The 20,446-nt window shown below is 43.3% G+C and overlaps 2 protein-coding genes across 2 annotated transcripts in view; one reads left to right on the forward strand and one right to left on the reverse strand.

Annotated features, from left to right (window-relative positions):
* Nucleotides 1-6,373, forward strand: part of KATNIP (katanin interacting protein) — a 64,313-nt gene extending 57,940 nt beyond the window's left edge. Inside the window, exons 24-26 of the mRNA XM_061993555.1 lie at nt 485-645; nt 3,545-3,633; nt 5,022-6,373. Of these exons, the coding sequence (XP_061849539.1) occupies nt 485-645; nt 3,545-3,633; nt 5,022-5,077 (306 nt within the window). The 3' untranslated portion in view covers nt 5,078-6,373. The remainder of the gene's footprint in view (nt 1-484; nt 646-3,544; nt 3,634-5,021) is intronic.
* An 11,831-nt stretch (nt 6,374-18,204) lies between these two features.
* The window catches only part of GSG1L (GSG1 like), a 57,730-nt gene continuing 55,488 nt past the window's right edge, over nt 18,205-20,446 (reverse strand). Inside the window, exons 5-6 of the mRNA XM_061993563.1 lie at nt 19,484-20,092; nt 18,205-18,973 (exon numbers count right to left, since the gene is read on the reverse strand). Coding sequence (XP_061849547.1) covers nt 18,547-18,973; nt 19,484-20,092 — 1,036 coding nt within the window. The 3' untranslated portion in view covers nt 18,205-18,546. The remainder of the gene's footprint in view (nt 18,974-19,483; nt 20,093-20,446) is intronic.

Raw genomic sequence — 20,446 nt, forward strand, 5'->3', positions numbered from 1 at the left:
CTTCCTTTTCTTGTCCAGGGAAAGAACATTTAATCTGACTTTCTTCTTAGATAATTATTTTAAGATAGGATAATGCTTTCGTTTTCCCACTGATTATAGAGCAAACTAGAAGACTAGTTTAAACTACAAACCCAAGTTTTAGACAGATGAAGTGAGATGAGATTAATTAATTCCTAGATTTAAGTGATACACTCCAGTTAATAGAATGGCAATAACGTAAAACACAAACCACATTTTTAATCACCCACTTGAAAACTGCATTAGAAACATCAGTAAGAAGACAAAAACTTGGTGGGAGGGAAGGGAGGAATCAAACCCCAGCAGTGAATAGAGAGAAATGAAAGTTCTAAGGAACAAAAGCTAAACTAATGACCAGGCTGATGAAACAAACAGGGCAGAATGATTTCTTGTTAATTGGTAGAGATGATGACTGCAAGCAATGCCCAATTTCTACCTGTTTTCTTTGTTTCTTACCTATCTTTAGCTTCTGGTGGATGACTTGCTTGTCTACAATGGGATTCTGGACATAGTGAACCATGTGGTATCAGGCATCCTGCCAACCTGTGATCGTGTGGTCCCGTATCATACCATTCTCTTTACAGATGATGAGAGGATTTGCCATCAGGAAAGGAGAACTGTTATTAGGTAAGTGAGTGGATCTGATTGGGAGAAGAAAATCTTTGTTTCCAAAGATGTTTTTGTGTGATTAATGCCAGCAATGTGAATATTGGGACATCCCTTTTTTCGATGGTATCTAGCAACAGGACATGGAGTAATGGGATGAAGCTGGAACACAAACAGTTCCATTTAAACATAAGAAAAAAACCATTTCACTGTTGAGGTGAGGGAGCCCTGGCCCAGGCTGCCCAGGGAGGGTGTGGAGACTCCTTCCTTGGAGGTCTTCAGGACCTGCCTGGACATTTGCCTATGCAACCTGATCTAGGTGGGACCTGCTTCTCTGCAGGGATTGGACTAGATGATCTCTAAAGGTCCCTTCCAACCCTACCATTCTATGATTCTATGAATATTGCTATAGAAAATTCCCTTCCAAAGTCTACTCAGCTTGCTTACTGAGAAATAACCAATATTTCTTTTAGATATTAGAACCAAATTAACAGCTTTATTTGTAAGCAGTTTTTAGGGCTTACTGGGACTCCTGATTCATATTTACATATGTTTTCATGGAAGCCTATACTAGTAAACACAAAAGAAAGAAGTTAGGCTTCCTTAGAGAAGAAGAAATAAATCCCAATGATATTTCGTGGTGGGAAAAAAGACCTCAGGAAATTAATGAAAAAGAACCAAATGTCAAAAGTAAAGACAAAAATGTCACACAGAATCACACTCAGCATCTCAAGGGCTGGAAGGGACCTTGAAAGCTCATCCAGTGCAATCCCCCTGCCAGAGCAGCACCACTTAGAGTAGGGCACACAGGAACTCATCCAGGTGAGTTTTGAATGTCTCCAGAGAAGGAGACTACAACCCATCTGGGCAGCTCCCTCACCCTCACAGTGAAGAAATTCTTCCTTTTATTTCTTTGGAACCTCTTATGTTCCACCTTATACCCGTTGCCCCTTTCCCCATCATCAGACAAGTCCTGTGATTTGGCACAGATACTAATTAAGGAATTCTACTATTCTACTGTTTTATAAATATTCTAAAATAATGAACTTACATGAAAAATGAATTTCCTTCAGAGGAATGACACTTTGAAACCACTAAGTTGGCAATCTCACACAAAAGATGATGAAATTGAGCGAAAAATGCCCTTGCATTTAGAAGGTCAAGATTGATGGGGTCTAAAAAAAGAGTCCCTATCAAGGAAAATAAAGATTGAAAGGCTAATTTATTTTAAATGAGATTGAAAAGTGAAAAAGCAAAAGCCTATAGAAATCAACATTTTCCCATACATTACACAGCTGACAAGTAGAAAGTCTTGCACATGAGCCACTTGGAGAAAAAAAGGGGACAGTTTTGCATTCCAAAATGGGACATAATTTGTTCAGAAGAATATTAAAATATTTATAAATAAGTGGAAGGAATGTAAGCTGTCTTGATTAAGAACAGAAATTCACATTTGTCTACAGGGTTTGTTTTTCCTGTGTTTCTCCAAAGCATTGGCTGTTGGCCACTGGTACTGTCACATATTGAAAGAAATGATTATTATTTGGATGTATTGTGTTAGACTCATGTTTTTGTACAAGTGGCTGTGTTGTCATGGCAAAATTAGGAGGCAAACAATTTTTCAACTGAAAAAGTTACCTAAATGAAGATGTCTTGAAGAAATATGAGTTTTGAGAAATTTTTCAGTGGGATATGAAAAGGAGGAGAAATGAACCTTTATTGTCTTCAGCTTAATATCTATTTATCAGTAAAGTTATTGTATTGGAAGCAGAGAAGCACCAGCTGTCTCTGTAGATCTTTTTTTTTGCATAACTTCCTTTGCACATATTTATAGGACATGTGTGCTTTGATTTGGTTTTAGGAGGATATTCTTCTGGGGTCATGCAAACTGCATGATCTGTTTGCCAGCCAAGAACATACTGAGTCTCTTCTCTTCTAGAGGAAACTCTTTTTTGGTCTTTTTTCTTAGCCTTGTTGTCCAATCTTCTTTTCTCACCTACCACTCTGTTCAGCAACAGAAGACAAATCCTTTGCCACATGCTGGACAATGCCTCTCCATGTTAAAAATGCTCTTGGGCATATATATTGTTACTTCTGATTTTGGCCTATTCTCTCTCACATGTCACAGTTCAGTATTTTATGAATCCTGAACTTGAGTTTGATATTGTCATCAAAAGCATAAGTTCTGATTTACTTCAGCGTTGGTTCTCCTTTTTCACAGTTTGAGAGACATTCCATTTTTCTCCAAAAACAGAAACCTATTTTGTGTAGTATTTGTAGAGAAAAGAAAAATGCACTTCTCTTTTTCCAAAGGCATGGTTGTTCTGGTTTTGTCTATGTGAAAGGGAGATGAGATTAATAATGTTTTCTTAAACTTTCAATTCAGCTCACATTTTTTTTCCTGTAATGTATTTAATTTAACTTTGAAGTTACTACTTCTTTCCCAAAAAGGGATTGTTAAAATTTCACAGCAGCCAGCAAACAAAACTTGTCACAGTAAATGAATTTTGTTTAGCTCAGAAAATTTGCTAATAATGCTATATCAACCTTACAAAACTGTGTTAAGTTCCATATAAGGATCTTTATATCCTCTCTGGGCAGCACTGATTTAAAATCTCACTTTGGCTGATGTGGTTCAAGCTGTGTAGGCAGGCAAGAAAATGTTATTGTGAATATGATATTTCTATTTGAATGTGTGCCTGAATGAATGCCACTAATTAAAACTGGCAAGAAATCCTTCAGGTGGAAGCAGACAGAATGCCTTTCCTTTCTAGATAGTCTCATATAGTGTGGCTGATGTTTGTAGCTTTGTTTAGCCCCCAGGACCTAAATAACTTCTTTGGTAACCTTTTCCTGGACTCTCATAACTTTTCACAGTGTTCATTGTTTTGGCTGTTGTACTGATTTTTAATCTTTTCAGCAATCATATGGGAGATCAGGATGTACGAATGATGAATGAAAACGAGATTGTGACAAACAGCAAAAAGAAGCAGGTTGTGGCTGACCCAGGTTAGTTCTGTCTTCTGCAGTTTCCTTCTCACATTCTACACAGACAAGATGGATAATGAACAGTGTTATAGACCTAAACTGAGAAAAATAGGTAGACTTATGCATTTCATATATTTAGCTCTACTTTTTCTACCATAGAAAGGAAAATTAGCAGTGTCATGCTCTGGTGGACTTTTATTCTACCTGCTGTCCAATTGGGGTGTGGAATGTCCTTCTCTGGAGACATTCAAACCCACCTGGACAAGTTCCTGTGTGACCTACTCTAGGTGGCCCTGCTCTGGCAGAGGGATTGGACTAGATGATCTTTCGAGGTCCCTTCCAACCCTTAAGATTCTGTGATTTTGTGATCAAAGACATATGTGGCATGTAGTCATAGCTTATACCAATGCACACACAGAAATCCTCTGGAAAGAAACTGACTGAAGATAAACTGAAAACTGGTGTTAATTGCACAGGTTCTCAGGTAGCTTTTGGCATAATGGACTCTTTGCATCCTCACTGGCCCTTAAAGCAGCTTTAGAGATGATGCAGATGTGTGTCAGATTGTTGCTCCTCAGGCAAATCCCAAATCACGGTAAGTGTAAGAAGGGGCAAAACACATTGACTTTATTCCTTCCACTGTCTTTCTGGTTGGTCTTTTCTCTTACAAAATGATAATTAAAAAGAAACAACTTCTTTTTTTTTTCCCCAAGGAGAAAGAGTAGATTGTGTTTGTAGTCTGAAGAGTCCCAGTCATTTATTGTAAATTACTCAGAATAGCTCCCTAAATACATTACACATTCTCAGCCAAGCTGGTATATTCATGATTGGTTTTCTCTCCAGAGCATGACACTTTCTCCAATTAGTTCCTCTAGAAAGTGTTACAGAAATTATTTGATGCCTTTTAATAACAGTTCTGTAGGAGAAGGATTTGAAATGCCATTGCCTGTAAAAATACAGCTTCAAAGTTATTACTGTGTTAGCGCTGCCTGCCTCAAAAGTAGTCTGAGCATCTCTGTGCCTGTTGTAATGACATCCCAGATTCCAGTGCAGACATACCCCCTGTCCAGACATGCCTCATGTCTCCTCTGTGGTAGTTATTGGTACCAGCCACAGTGTTTTGTAACATAGATCTGTAGAATGTCTTGGGTTGGAGAACACCTCAAGGGGAGTCCTCCTGAGGGAGAGTCCAAGCTCCTACTCAGAGCGGGATCAACACTGAATTCAGACCAGGTACATAGGAAAGTGGTTCTGTGGGGCTGTGAAAAAAAATGGCAGCACTCACTGTTGATGGAGAAACATTACTGACAATAGCTAATCTTTCATTTTGGGATGGAAGGAGAAATGGGTATAATGCTTCCTGTTAATACAGCTACAGTCTTAAAACAGCACTCCATTTTCCTTAACAGCTTTGCGCCCAAAAACCTGCATGTGTGAAAAAGGACTGCAGAGGAGGAAAAGATAACAAGGAATTGTCATTGGAAAGTCCTGAATACACCCAGTCCTAAGTAACTGCAGTCTACATCTCCAAGATATGTGTCATCCAAATGGAAGATGTTCTGTGTCTGCTGCTGCTGAGCTACCTCCTGTCTTACAAGAGAAAGTGTTATTTGCTGCAGGAAATTTTCTCCAGTAATGAAATTTAAAGAGCAAATTCAGTTTTGGGGGGTGGTTTTCTTTTTTTTTTGAATTGTCATTATCTATCAGATCTCTTCTTTTTCCACCCCTCTCTTAATTGAAAATCCAGGGAGGAAGGAGTGAGAACGTTATTGCTAACTGACAACTGTTCCTGCCAAGTACCAAGAACTCACTAGAAGGAAGTCTCTGCTTTATTTCTGATGCCTGTAAACAGTTCTTTGGGAAATGCACTTATTAGAGAAAATATTCTTTTCCCCTCTGTTTCTGGATTGCCACTGTATATTTTGCTGCCATGGCTCTGTCTAGGGGCTGACACTGTTTCTGACATCTGGAGATGCAGAAGTGTCATGAATGCTTTGAGAAAATGGAGATCAGGACGGGGGTTTATCCAGGTTTAGTAACTAAGTTTCATCTGTTGCTTCTTTGATTTTTTTGCAGTGAAATAATTCTTTCCTTCATTATTTCACTACCATGAAAAGAAGCAAAAGAGGTGTTTTGCCTGAAGTGCCATTAACAGGTGTCCTACACATTCTCCAGAGTCCTCCTGCTATGGAGGAATGCTTTTTTCCTCCTATTTTGCCTGAATTTGGTTATATGAACAAGGAGGCCATAACTTCTGTGCTGCACTAACCAGATCTGTTGCCAGCAACAACTCTGAGAAATGGTAAATGCATTTTAACTAGCAGAAGGTAAGGAGTGAACTGCATTTTTAAACACAACATACCCTGCATGTAGTCATTTAAACAAAACCTGAACCAAGTGATTACTCTGCAGGATTTGTAGCTATGCAAATGCACTTCTCACTGAAAGTTTGTCAGTTGTGACAACCTAGAAATCTCTTCTGTAGAAGATTCTTCCTTTCTCATTTAGAACTCATTTCCAGAGAGAATGGAACACTCTGAAGTCTGTCTATGCTTTTAGACATGAAACAGATACACTATTGCAGCTCCTGATACAAAACGTGCAGCTTGTGCTAAGTCAGGAGTGCACTATCTGGTATATTTGCTTATGAAAAGCATACTTGTTAACTGTTGTTGGCTAGGCTGAAAAGACACAAGGTAGCAATGCATTTCCAGGTTTGTGTGTATTGATGGAACAACAAAATGTATTTTGTACTAAATATAAAACACTTTACTTCTCAGTGTGAAGCAGTGTGTGTGAGTATATTGTGCTTCATTTAAAGGCTCTTCCCAAACTGCACTGATAAAAGAAACCTTGAGAACTGTGTCCTCTGCTGTCTTTACCAGTGTAGCTCTACCAAGAACCAAGTTTTAATTTTTACTCCAAATTGGGTAACCATTACATGCAACTCCAACATGAAAAAGGAGGACCTGAAAGGGAGAGTTAGTGGTGAGGCTGAGAGCAGCTGTAAATGTATGTGTTCAGAAGAGGAGAGGCTGTAGCAAGGGTTTTTAAGGCTTAAAGCACAGCCACAGATTTATCTTGTAAAAAAATCTCATAGACAAGATTAAGTCTGTCACATTGTTTGTTCTTCTGAGAAAATTGCATTGAATGTGAAGAGAAATGACATCTGTCATATTTCCTGGCACAGAATAGCATCCTTCTTATTGATCACAAAGGTATGAGGGGGAGAGAGGGGAGAGGACTTTTGATGCTCATCTGTCTTTGTATCCATCTGAAACATCTCAAGTCCTGTGCAATGAGCTAGTGCTTTTTCAACCCTAATCCTCTGAGGTAAGTCTAGGTTTTGTAAATTATTGCCAAATGCTTAGTCAAGATCAGATGGGTCACAGTTCTCTCTATTGACTGTTTCTCTTCAACCAGGTCTGCCTCAGTGGTCAATTGGTAACGGTAGCCAGTTGTCACACCTTTTGCCACTGTAAATGGGTATTTGAGACAACTTGTCTGGCACAGAGAGTATTGGCTTGTGCCTTCTGCCAGCCTCTCCTAGCAGCTCCTTTTACCCATTCAAGAGATTCCCCATAATTGCCTCTCTGTGGAGAGACCATGAAAGTCTTTAAAATATTCCCAAAAAAGTTGTGGAACATCCTTCCCTGCAGTGTGTCTGTCTGAAAAAAGGGTTTGCCAGCTTGCTGTCTGCTCTGGGATGACACACACCACCAAGTCAAGGCCTAATCAAGTCCTTGATTCTAGTCACACATATAGAAAGAGTAGTATAATGTTTAGAATTAATTCATTAATAACTGTGGAGTAGGAGATGGCAGCATTTGCCCTCCTGACTGAAACTGAGATGTAATGACCCTTGGTATAACCAGAGATCATTAAGTGTCCTAACCAGCCCTGTATACTCCAACATAGAGACTGACTCATTGTCATGGTGAATCAAGGATAAGAAAAAAGGTTTAATCCCATTTTTCACCTTTTTTTTAGCTAACTGGTCACAAGTACATTCCTGTCAGACTAGCATTTACAGCAGGGAAAGGGGAAGAGTAAACATGCAATGAAGAAAGAAATTTCAGCAAAGAAATTTCTCCTCACATCCAGCCTGAACCTCCCCTGGTGCAACTTGAAGCCATTTCCTCCTCTTCTATTGTTTGTTACTAGAGAATAGACTGACCCATACCTCACTAAGACTTCCTTTCAGGCAGCTGTAGAGAGCAAGATCTCCCCTAAGCCTTCTTTTCTCCAGGCTCAACAGCCCCAGATCCCTTAGCCATTCCTCATCTGAGACATGCTCCAAATCCTTTCCTCACTTAGTATCCCACCTCAGGATCCTCTCCAGCACCTCAGTGTCCTTCTTGCAGAGAGGGGCCCAAAACTGGACACAGTGTTCAAGGTGCAGCCTCACTAAAGCTGAGTCCAGGGGAATGATCACCTCCCTGGTCCTGCTGACAACACTGTTCCTGATTCAGGCCAGGATGCCCTTGGCCTTCTTGCCCACCTGGGCACACTGCTGGCTCATGTTCAGCCGCTGTCAACCAACACTGCCAGATCCCTCTCTGCCTGGCAGCTTTCCAGCCACTCCTCCCCAAGCCTGTAGCACTGCTGGGGGTTGTTGTGGTTGTTGAGTCACTGTCAGGTACAGTTTATGCAAGAGTAATTCAGCAAGAGGGTGTGCAGTAACATCATTTGGCATGGCTGAAGCCCTTGGGTAGATTATTACACTTTTACCTAGTTGCAATTTTTAGGCCATTCAAAAACCTTTATGTCATAGTTGCTCATTTTACCTAGAGCAACTTGCTTTAAAGGGGTTGGATCAAGATAACAGAAATGAGTTTATTTGACCCCAGTGAGAAGGGCAGAGGATAAGGAAATATCTGTGAGGAAGTACATGTCATGCTGCCTACTTTTTGATCTTCAAAAAGATATTTTTATCAGTCTTCACAATGTAATCTGAAAACTGGGGTGCCTGGGAAGCTTTGCAACTTCTGTTTGCATTTTCTGCCTTTTTGTGGTTGACTCTGGTAGAATTTAAACAGCAGTGAGAAGCACCTGTCTGTGGACAAGGGGGCATGCAGTGATGTAGACAGTGTAAAAGGCAGCATAGAATACATGGGAGCTTGTGTATGACTGAGTCAGGGGACTCATCCTCATTTTGGAAGATGAACCATGAGAGCTACTTGAGCAGCCACATAACAGCAGCTGAATTAAACTGAACCCTACTCAAGGCTCAGGCTGGACCTAGTCATAAAGTTGCACCACAGCATCCTGCTTAGGTGATGCCTTTTTCTATACTATTCCCTGGCCCTGCTTGGGCTTCTACTGTTTTCCATGTAAGTCATTCCCCATAGTGATGTTCAGTCCTGTCATTTCAGGGACAAACTCCAGACTGGTAGCACCTACAAGAGCCTGACAGTGCCAGTGTTTTTATATGGGTGTTTTGAGATCTTGTGGACTAGGTAACACATGGGAATGACCAGAGAGAGGATGTACTGCCAGTGATGATGTGAGGATGAGAGCAATGGATAAGGGAGATCAAATGTGGAATCTTAATTAAAAGCCTCTTATGTTACCAGAAAAAGGTCACTTCTCAGCCTCAGCCAGGTGAGAACAAACATGCAATTCTGTATTGACATCTGAATTCTGGCTCATGCAGGGGATGATGTCTGCCTTCCCTTTGACTCAGTCAATGACTTGTACTCTGTAATGAAGTGTTTCCCACTCCCTCCTACTCTTTGCTTCATCAGTCCTTGCTTTGGATGCATATCTGCACTGGCCTGGGGTATTATATAGCAAGTGATCAGAGTCCAAACCAGCACTGGTGTGAGCAGACATGTGTAGGGGTGTCTTGGGGTGTCTTCCATGTTCTGGGGTTGCAGATCCAGGAGGCTGAGCTCTAACAGGAGCTGCTCTTCTGAGAGTCTCTGAAGTAGCCAAATCTCTTCCAAATGGTTTTTGTTTTAAATGTGAACACTTTGCCTAGCAGTACGTTCCCCAGTACTACAGATACTGTAGTTGTGCACACTACAGCATTTGATGCACCTTCCTTTATTTTCTATCAACTTTTTTCCATGTCTATCTTTCAGTTGTATCATTGTGTTTAGCAGGTCTCTCCTTTTGTCTTTCTAAACAGTCCCAAAGGTCCTGTTCAGAACCACTGTACTTTGTGCAGGTGTGACCAACATGTTTTACTCTTCAGACATATGTGCTCAGATGTATTTCCACCATTATTGTCCAAAAATACTGCAGGGATAAATGGTCATCTGGGAGATGTGCACTGACATTGCCTCCTCTAAAGAGCAGAGGGGGGAAACAGAGAAGTACAACATACTGGAAGAATGTTTGCTTCCATTTGAGTGCCGAGGTGCTGGCATTCAGAGCACAAGTAGGGTTCCTGGCTCAGTGGTCTCTTTTGCCCATTTCTGTGACTATTTGCTTGTTTGCTGAGAAATGATTCACAGCCCATGTGAGACACAAACATCCCTTTATCACGCAGCTTGTATCACCCTAATGGAATTCTGTCAGCTGAGGATAAAATGTGGACTAAGAAAGCAATTATAGAGTGAATCCCCTAGCTGCAGGAAGAGCTGAGAGATGGGGACAGAGTGCCCAGCTGGAGTAATTTCCTGTCCGACTGGCCTCTAAATCTTACTGGGAAGAGATCAATTTTCTACCCTTGTCTAATAGCATCAGCTCCAGTCACCCTGGCTCAGGACCCTGTGAAGTGCTTCACTGTTGAGATCTAGGCATAAAAGGAAACATTAGCAATTTGTGACTTCTTTCTTACTGACCTAGAAATTAGTGGAAAAGTGGAAATCAAGGCCACAGACCTTCTGTGATGGCTCTCTGGTGTTCCCATTCTTAGCTCCTGCTTGAAGGAGTGGCCTGAACACCTCAATGATCAGCAGGGTAGGAGTTTCCCAGCCTGGACTCTTGTTGTCCCAACACTGAACAATCCTATCTCATAGCTCACTGCTTTGGCTTCAGTTAAGGAGAGGAAACCCACCACCTCATGATCTGCTAAGCAGCCTTTCCCTGGTACACTGTTTATTTCTAGAAGGTCCCAATTATACAGTGACACCACGGTAAAATCCTGCCTGTGGCTTTGAACCCACTCAGAGCCTCTTTGGTGTGACTAAAACCAACTTGACTCACAAATTCTTAGTGTGTATCTCTGCTCTGTTGCTCATGGGACTTCCAAAAATGTCAGAATGCATAGGCTGTGCAGTTTTCCTAGGAGGATGGGCATTGTGGGGAACCATAAACCTAATGAGATGTATCAAACAAACAGAATTAACTTGTGCTCAGCTTTTTTCTCTTACTCATATGTGATCTGTTTCAGAGCTCAGTTGTTTGTGTTCCTTAGCTTAGCTGGATCTAACTGAAAAAGGAGCTTCATGGTGGTTTTTGCAAGTTCATCATGCTGGGCTGAGCATGTGGAGGTGGATGTCAGAGAACACTAAAGGAACTTGGAATTAGCCAAGTGTCCATCTTCTCAGTAAAGAAGCAGGTTGGTACCTGAAAGTCTTCTGGGCCTGAAGGAGGCAGGGGGTGGGTACAGTGCAGAAGACAAGTTTTACATTTGGGCACTACATCAGAGTCATTGCAAGAGCCAAGAGGAGCCTGGTACTCAGCTGCTGCCTCCTAAGAGTGTGAGCCCAACTGAGTATTGTGAACTGGACTGAATTGCAAACTGTACCCCAGTCAGTACAACCAGAGCTGAAACAGATGTTGGTCAAAGGCTCTGATGGAATGCAAGTATGATAGGCAGAAGGGTGGGGGAATACAGAAGAAGTTGCTGTGGCAGTGAAGATTTCTCAGGGGAATGACTCTTCACCCAAAGGGAACATTGTGTGTGGGAGAAGAGAAGATCCCTGTGGTAAAAATAATGAACTGGGAGCAGTTGAGCCCTTTTATCTTTTTCACCAAGATTTTTCTTCTGCCTGACGGCAGCATAAGGTATCTGCCAGAGCAGACATTTCTGTCTCAAACAAGCAGGGGAAAGAACTTTCATCTTGAGCAAGAGAGAGCTTTCATCTTTCATCAAAAAGGGCGAGGGCTGAGGCAGCAGTGGCACTGCAGCTTGACTGAGCACACAGAGTGGTTGGCAGGAAAATGACTCAGCCAGCCCAGCAAACTGAGCTGAGGCACTGACGACTGGCAGCCCTGCTTGCCTGCAAGTGTGGCTCAGCAAGTGTAAAACACTGATGCTGCTCTTCCTGCCTCTTATTATTCATGACTCTGTCCTCCCATTCATCAGAGATTTTCCTGGATGCTTTCTGCTATTACATGCCTTTTTTTTTTACCTTAGAAAAGTCAGACCAGGTTACACGGGGCTTCATCGAGTTTGGCCTGGAAAACCTCTAGGGATGGAGGCTGCACAACCTCCATGGGAAATCTGTTTTAATATGTGACTGTTGTAACAGGGAAAATGTTTTTCCTTTGACACAGATTAATCTATACTTTCCCTCCCTGATTAAAGGCCCAGATCATTGTGGATAAGACTTTTGGCACTGCAGAAAGGTCATCTATGCTGTCATCATCTAGCTGTAAAATAATAACTCTGTCTCCCAACTGTAATTTCAGATTTGCAGATTAGCAGAAGTCATGATCTGCCTCTTTCCTGGTCTGCTGGAGGCACTGCTAAAAATAAAGTAGCAAAGCTACCTGAAATGGTATGAGCCTAAACAGTGGTAAAAAAAACTAATCCATAAGGAATGTTGGTTCTGGCTTGTTCCCAAAGGAATGTTTTTGGATGGTTTGCTATCTCCTGGAAATTGTTTGGTAAGAATTAGTTGGTGAGCAGATGAATCAAACTGACATTTCCATTACCGACAGGAGATCTGTCTGTGGCCAGAATTCATGGAGAAGGGCGTGGGATGAGAGTAAGACTTTTCATTATGTTTAATATTGTCAGAGAAATGAAATAGCTCCTATTATTCATCTCTCTCAGATGGTAATGTGCCTGAATATTAACACAAAATGGGAGATCTGATCAAAACCCACTGACCCAGCAAGACAATGAAATGTATTTTAATCTCTCTCTTTGGGGCATTGGGAAGATGTACACTTCACAATGCAAGAAGCTAAGATCTGCATTTCTCAGACCAGTGCTTGGGTAGATCAGTGAACATTCTGATTGTGCATCCTCTGCCTGAAGTCCTTAGGGATCCCCCAGTGTCACTTTTTCCTGGGGCAGTAGTATGAAGGCCCTAAGGAGTTCTGCACCTCAGCCATCTGCTTGTGGTTTGAGAGTAAGAGTCAAAGAGAGGAGGGGTCCTTAGGGTAGGGCTCCAGCTCATAGTGAAAAAGTGACCACCTTACAGAAGCATAAGGGTGTAAGGAATGGAAAGGGGTCTCTGGAGGCAGTTTCACCTTGGGAAACAAAGGTGAAACTTGCTAAAGTCAAGTGGAAACTGCTAAAGTCGAGTTGATTTGGAGTGTGCAAGAGGACCTAAGTATATAAATGTGTAGAGAACACATTGTGAGAAGCAGGCATTCATGTAGGAAGAGTGGAGAAAGGATTAATGGTAATTAACGGTACCGCCCAAACCTTTGTGACTCAGACTTCAGTACACATGATGCCAATAACGAACATAAAGATGCTGACAGTTGCCTAAAACTGCTTCTGTTATATTTTAAGTCATAAACCAGAAGGGCTGGTGGACTTGTTTTGCAGAAAGCATTCCCATTATGCAGGGATATTATTATTGTTATTAACAGTACAAAGGGGTAAGCATGAGGTCATCAAATGTGTGATTCAGTGGCTGATTATTGACTGCAATTATGCATTAGAGATATTAATGAGAATGAACTGGCATGCATGTAGATCTAACCATAGTGAAGGGCCCTCCTAAACAGTGCCACAGAAACTTTGCCACTTGATGCAGGTGCAAATTAAGTTTCTACAGGCTGATTACCCTGTGGGGAGCTCCTGTCTACACAACCTCGCAGCGCAGTGCTGCTGGAAGAAGAAAGCTCCTCAGATTTTCCCATTGTGGATCTGATCTGCAAGTGATTGCAATGCAGGCTGTTTGTATGGTTTCTCTCTTGTTTGTTTGGTTGGTTGATTTTGGCTGTTGACAGATGCTTAGTGTATTGCAGTAGTTTAGTTTTTGCAGCATGGATTTCGTTGTTTGGTTTCTTTTAGTAGAATACTGTCTGATCAGAGGAGTTGGAACCTCCAGATGTTCTTTCTAGCCTAAATTACTCCATGACAAGTATGGATTAGGACACTCTGTTTATCATAGCTGCTGTGGAATCTGTTCTGCCAACTGAAGCCTCTCAGGCTACAGCAAGGTGAATATTAATAGGGTGCTTAGTTAATACAATCAGTCAGTGCAAGCTAGAGATCACCTGAGGCTGAGAAAAGTGTTTGTACATCCTCACACTTCTGACTTGACATCTGCTTCTAGAGGTGACACAGGGGAAGTCAACATGTGCTGTGGCACTCAGGTCCTCGGGTTAGGTGCAGGGATGAATACATAACAGAGAGTACATGTACCTTGAATAAGTGTAATAGTAATGAATGTCTGGATCTGGATACAAGTGGAGAATAGTAAATGTAATGCCTGTAGTTGAAAAAGGAAAGAAGAAAATCATTTGGTCCACTATTGGGTCTTCAGGCTTGAAAGTATGGATTCAAGGAAAAAATAGTTATGTAGTTTCATAGAATGGTGGGGGTTGGAAGGGACCTTTAGAGATCATCTAGTCCAACCCCCCCTGCAGAAGCAGGCTCACCTAGATCAGGTCACACAGGGACATGTCCAGGCAGGTCTTGAAGACCTCCAAGGAAGGAGCCTCCACAACCCCTCTGGGCAGCCTGGGCCAGGGCTCCCTCACCCTCACAGTGAAATAGTTTTTTCTTATGTTTAAGTGGAACTGTTTGTGTTCCAGCTTCATCTTGTCACCCCTTGTCCTGTTACTATCTACTACAGAAAAGAGGGATGTCCCAACCTCCTGACACCCACCCTTTGGATATTTATAAATGTTAATAAGATCCCCCTTCAATCTCCTCCAGACTAAACAGCCCCAGTTCCCGCAGCCTTTCCTCATATGAAAGATGTTCCAGTCCCCTGATCATCTTGGTGGCCCTGCACTGGCCTCTCTCCAGCAGTTCCCTGTCCCTCTTGAGATGGGGAACCCAGAACTGGACACAGGACTCCAGATGAGGCCTCACCAGGGCAGAGTAGAGGGGGAGCAGAACCTCCCTTGACCTGCTGGCCACACTCTTCTTGATGCATCCCAGGCTACCATTGGCCTTCTTGCCCACGAGGGCACGTTGCTGGCTCATGTTTAGTTTATTATCAACCAGGACTCCCAGGTCTCTCTCTGCAGAGCTGCTCTTCAGCAGTTTGACCCCCAGCCTGTGCTGGTGCATGGGGTTGTTCCTTCCCAACTGCAGGACTCTGCACTTGTCCTTGTTGAACCTCATGAGGTTCCTCTCTGCCCAACTCTCCAGCCGGTCGAGATCTCACTGAATGGCAGCACAGCCTTCTAATTTAAGGGAGAAAAGATGGAATGCAACATGGGTTTACAGATTGACTTTTCACTCTCTCTGATTGCTTTCTCTGTCTCTATGCAAGTGAAGGTAATAACATTTTGGGCAGAAGGCTTGTTTAGGCTAAGAGGACCAATGTAGGCACGGTGCAAATCAGTAGGAATTGTTCAAGAAGAACAATGGCTGAATCTTTTTAACTGGTAGAATAATGGAACTGTGTAATTGCTTTTCTGTCTGAATCCGAGCCAGCAAGATCTAAAGTCTTAAGGCAGAGCATGCTTGTAACAGAACACATTTCTGGCAAGTGCAGGATGCTAAAAGTGAAAGCAAGAAGAATTGCTTTCAGCCTGTGTATTTAAGATACTGCTGTCTTATTTCTGTTATGCTGACTCAGTTTTGTTACCCTTCACAGAGAAGGGCTCTTTCTGCAGGTGTAGGCGTTCAGCCCTCCCCCTCCTGTTGTGTTAGGAGTGGGCGAGTGGAGAAAAAAATAGACTGGACACAGAAAAGCTCTTCAGAACTGTGGGCAGGCAGCTGTGTTTCTCTCCCCAGCAAACTTAGGTAAGCGAAGCCAGGGAGGAAAGCTGAGGCTTGTGAAAGGATTAAAGGACTTGGTAATGCACAGGAATACAAACAACAGGCAGTGCTCAGGAAAATGAGTAGAAAATGGGTGGATTTTTCTCCCTGTAGAAAATCAGGGAAAGTGGCTCAAGTACAAAGGAGATGGTCACAAAGGTGCAGGTAATGCAGCAGCTGAAAAGCAAACCGTCTTCACAGAGGCAGAACTGCCTTCCAGGTACAAACACAGCAGGGGAAAAGAAGGCAGCAAGGAGTCTGTAAGGGACAGATGTAGTGGGAGTGACCTGTTGCTTTTTTTCACTGGTTCCCTGCAGCTGCAAGAGGTAAGGTACTGGGGACAGAGACTCAGACCTAATAATAATGTATGTAAAGTCTAGCAAGGCTGACTAACTCTAGTTGGGTGCAAGCAACCTGGGAACTCCAGTGGAATAGCTAAAAGCCATGAATATCAAAGTAAAAGACCTAATGCACATTTCTAAAGTGGGCAGAAGTGATTCATACCATAACTGATCCAGAAGAAGGAGGACACTGAAAACTGAAAGGGACCCTGAATTAACAGTGTCTGACAGAACTGGCCAAAATGAATTCAAAGACTTGTGCTGGACCTTGTGATTAGTATGGCATGAGCAGAACAAGGCTAAAAGAGACAATCTGAGCATATTGTTTGGCCTCATGAACATGAGAAGCCACAGAGCCTGTTCTTATGGGAACCAAGTGTATTAAGACTTTGCAGGCAGAGAGAGAAGGCATATGAAGGTTGATATTGCTGATACCTACCTTGCATTTTTCTGAGTTCTGTGTCCACTGGAGATTATGGAAAGCTCTGAAGAGAGAGAGGTCTGGTCTATCTGAGACACCTTGAGAGAGATAGGGGTTTGGCCTCTCATGGAAAACTAAGTCTGCAGCAGTGCTTAAGTGAGTTCTGTGAGAAGACCAGCCAATTCCCACCCATCTGAACCAAAGGGACACATTTTCCTAGCAAAAAAAAGAGTCATGAAAGCAGAAGAGAAGTGCTTTCAGGAAGGGGTAAAACACAAACATCCCCTCCATGCAGCCTTCCAGACGATTTGTCATACCCTGCTGTGGTTCTCTCTGGGGTGTGGTTTGTTCTGAGGTGTCACGGCAGCTCCATCCATCTATCCATCCATCCATGCATTCTGCTCTCACCTTGGTTCCCACCTGCAAAGGGAGTTGGCTGTGTGGGGGAGGGACTCTTTTCCCAGTCCCTTGCTTTGGTGCTGGGACTGCCCCGTGGGCATGCACTGTGCACAAGCCTGGGTATTGCTATAGCTGCCTGGTTGTTTGCCAGGTGTGGCTGTATGGCTGGGCTGCAGTGTGGTACAGTGGGCAAAGTGCTGTGCCTGTGTCTTCATGTTGGCTTGCAAGTAAAATAAGTTGCTAATAACAAGGAGCTTAAAGGGACGTATTTGTAAGCCCAGCAGAGAACAGGATCTGTCATACAAATGTCAGAACATCCTTATGCAGAATAGCCAGAAGGTGCAGAAGTGTCCTTGGAGTGTTCTGCTCCTCCCATCTCAGAGGTGACTGACACAAGGAATCAATTGCTTTTATTTCTTTATTTTTTACGCAATGGTTTTCTTTCCTCCTTTTCTCTGTTTTTGGAACAATCTCAGGAAGTGGATTGTATCCCAGCAGAGGGAAAAGCAGGCTGAACTCACAGGTTACCTTTTGCTCATCTTGCCATCCTCAGAGGCCTGACAGGGAGCAGCAGCTGTGTGCAGGACAGACATGTTCTGGGTTTTGATGCATTTGTCACACTGAAAACAGGAAAGTGATTGTTTCCAACAAGTGTCAATGACTCTTGGAAAGGGGGTGGGTGAACCAGTAGCGAAGGGAAGCAGCATCTTGCACTGGTACTGAGGACATCCCTCTACCCTCACCAGATCTTTACAAAACAGGCTACAGGACCAACCCTGTGAGCAGAACCTGATGGACAAACTGTTGTTCATCTATTGCACTTTGCTAGGTCTCAGGTGGGGAGGAAGGAGCTCCAGGATCATTCTCCTCTGCATCCTCCATGAGCAGCAGCCTCCTTCCCTTGGGGCAGGCCCCATGGCAGTGTTCACCTTGTGGGAGATTTGCAAGGGGACAACCTTTTGTCATCATCATCATGGGAGGGCAAAGCACAGTTGCTACCTGTCAGCTCAGTCACCAGATCTTGGGGGAGATGGAGGTCACAGACCTTTACCTGTTTCACTGGTGGGTTGGTGACTGCACAAACTGATGCCCTGGCCCCTAGTTACCTAGAATGGAGACCTGGGTGCACTGCAGCTTCTGACCTCTGTGCCCTGGTTTTCTTCCTTTGCAACCCAGGATGCAGATGGTCAGAGAGGGGTGGTTTGTTGCACGTCCAGTGTGTATTCAAGTTATCATTGTGGATTGGTTTGGTATGTAAAGCCTTTTTAGACCACAAAAGAAAAACCAGGCACAATTTTCTAACAAGTAATGTCATTTAATGAATGATATCTTCTAGAAAATAGAAACTACCCAGATGCTGGTTGGTTGGTCTGTTTGGGGCTGGGAGAAGGCCCTTGCTTGGACATACAATGCCTTCTCTGGGTTCTTTTGTCAGCATTTGTAGTTACTGGAAGCAAGGAATCATCCATGTGTTGAAAGAGACACTAAGGGCACCATTTTTTGTTTTTTCTAAGGTGTGGGAAGTATGCAGAATGCCTCCCCACCCTGTCTCGTTGGGCAAGTGGCATGAAGGGCTCAGAGCTCACCAATATCTTTACAGATGGTTCATACCTAAAAGGGATAGACTCAACCAATGGTACCTACCACAGTTCAGTCCTCTAAAATCACGGAGACAGAACGTCTTGTGGGCTCTGATGTTATTGCACTTCTTTCTGGGTGCTTTTCTGCACGTGTTGTGTATCTTCCCTCAAGGTCTGGCTGCTAATTCCAGGGAAAATGCTTTTCAGAATGTCACAGTACACCATGTACAGCTCTGGGTCTATTTTGGGCTTGGGCAGAGAGCGGGAGTTGCAGGCCTGTTCAGTGACTGGGTGCTGTGGCAAGCAGACATCGCTGAAGAGCACTGTTAGGATCTTGTGTGCAGCTTTGTAAGGGTCATCTTCAAACTGCACCATTGCCTTGAGCTCCGTCAGGGTATAGCCGTTGTAACGCTTGCTGTCGTCGGCCGGGGGCTGCACAGTCTCACCAATGTGTCTCACTTTCCACTTCAGGCATTTCAGTTCTTCTTTTACGTCCTCTAGTTCTTTCTCCATGGCTTGGAATTCCTCCGCTGTTACAAATCTCCTGCCAGGGAAAGAAGTGGCAGACACAGTGTGGAGTTCATAGGCTCAGAGGAGAGAAATCAACCCAGTGTGCCTGGGGCTGGACCACAGAGCCGGGAGTTTGGGAAGGGAGATACCAGCCATGTCACTGAATACCATCCCCAGCTCTGATCTGTCAGGCTTCTTAGTAATAGCAGAGTCTCTCTCTGCTAGTACAGGGAGAGGGGTGCTTTCTCACTTGGAAGGAAATGAAGCATCTTAAAACTGTCATTGAAAGAACCGAGGTTGACAACCTGGCCCAGGGATGGTCTGTAATGAGGTCTGGAGAGCTAAATGAGTGCATGGAAAGCACGGTATTTTGCTTCTTGGATGACAGGGTTTAGTGGGAGCACAGGGTAGTTACTGGAAAACAAGCACTGGGAACATCTAAACCATAAAAGGCATTTAAATTTTGTTGTGAGAGGCTCTTAATGACCCTAAACCAAGTTGAGTCTTTTGGGAATTGGAACATGTCTGTGGTCTGGATACATACCTTTCGTGATCAGGATCTTCCAGGTCTAGTTCAAAACTGTTGCCTGTGTTCTTTAATCCAGTTTTACAATAGCCAGGAGACTGGGAACTATCTTCAGGAGTCATTGTTGCTGGAGGCCTTGTGCTTTTCCTGGTTGGGGTTAGTGTGTGATCTGATGCTGAGGCTTGTACGTTTTGTGCTGTGTGAGGAGTCAGAAAGGTATAGAAGGAAGTTGCATTGATCCCTGGACTGGCTGGAGAGGAGTCAGAGTATTGCTGTGGCTTGGCTGAGCTGGGTGTTAGACTGAGCCTGGGGCTGGCTGGGCAAGATGCTGGAATAGTCCTTGCTCCGACTGGGCTGGAACACAATATTGCTAAATTTTTGTCTCTTTGTTCAAATAGTTGGGGGTTTGGTGATTCTCCTGCTGCCAATCTAGTGATGGAGGCAATGTCCAGCAGGGTTTGATCCTGAACCATGGAGATCTGGCTGGTTGGTTCTGATGAAAGTGAAGAGCTGCTTGATGTGTTGCTGGAAGAGCTTGACGTAGCGAATGGGGGTATTTTCTGAGCATTATGGTCACTCCTGTTCCTCTGTGTGCTAGTGACATTTAAAGCTGGGTGTTGTGAAGCCCTAAAGAAAGACAAACACACACTTTTTCCTCTGGACTGGGCTAATGGCTTATAAGACAATTCAAGGCCTATTTTGGGACAATTCTAAGCTTTTTAATGCATAACTGCATTTCCCTGAAGGCTGATTCACTTCTCATGTCTGTATAAAACCCTTCTCATGAGCAAGAACAAAGTGTTTGAGGATAAGGCACATAAATTCAGGACCAGTTCCTTCCTGGTGCCAACTGGGCATTTGTCAGCTATCATCAGTGTGATAATCCCTGGCACGTGGGTGTTCTCCCTCCCAAAAGTCAGGCAGCTCTGTGAGACCCAATGATTTAGTGCTGGGGAAAGACAGTAAGGAAGGAAAGGTAGT

Source organism: Colius striatus, chromosome 3 (genome assembly GCF_028858725.1).
Source record: "Colius striatus isolate bColStr4 chromosome 3, bColStr4.1.hap1, whole genome shotgun sequence".
In the NCBI taxonomy this organism is placed as follows: Eukaryota; Metazoa; Chordata; class Aves; order Coliiformes; family Coliidae; genus Colius; species Colius striatus.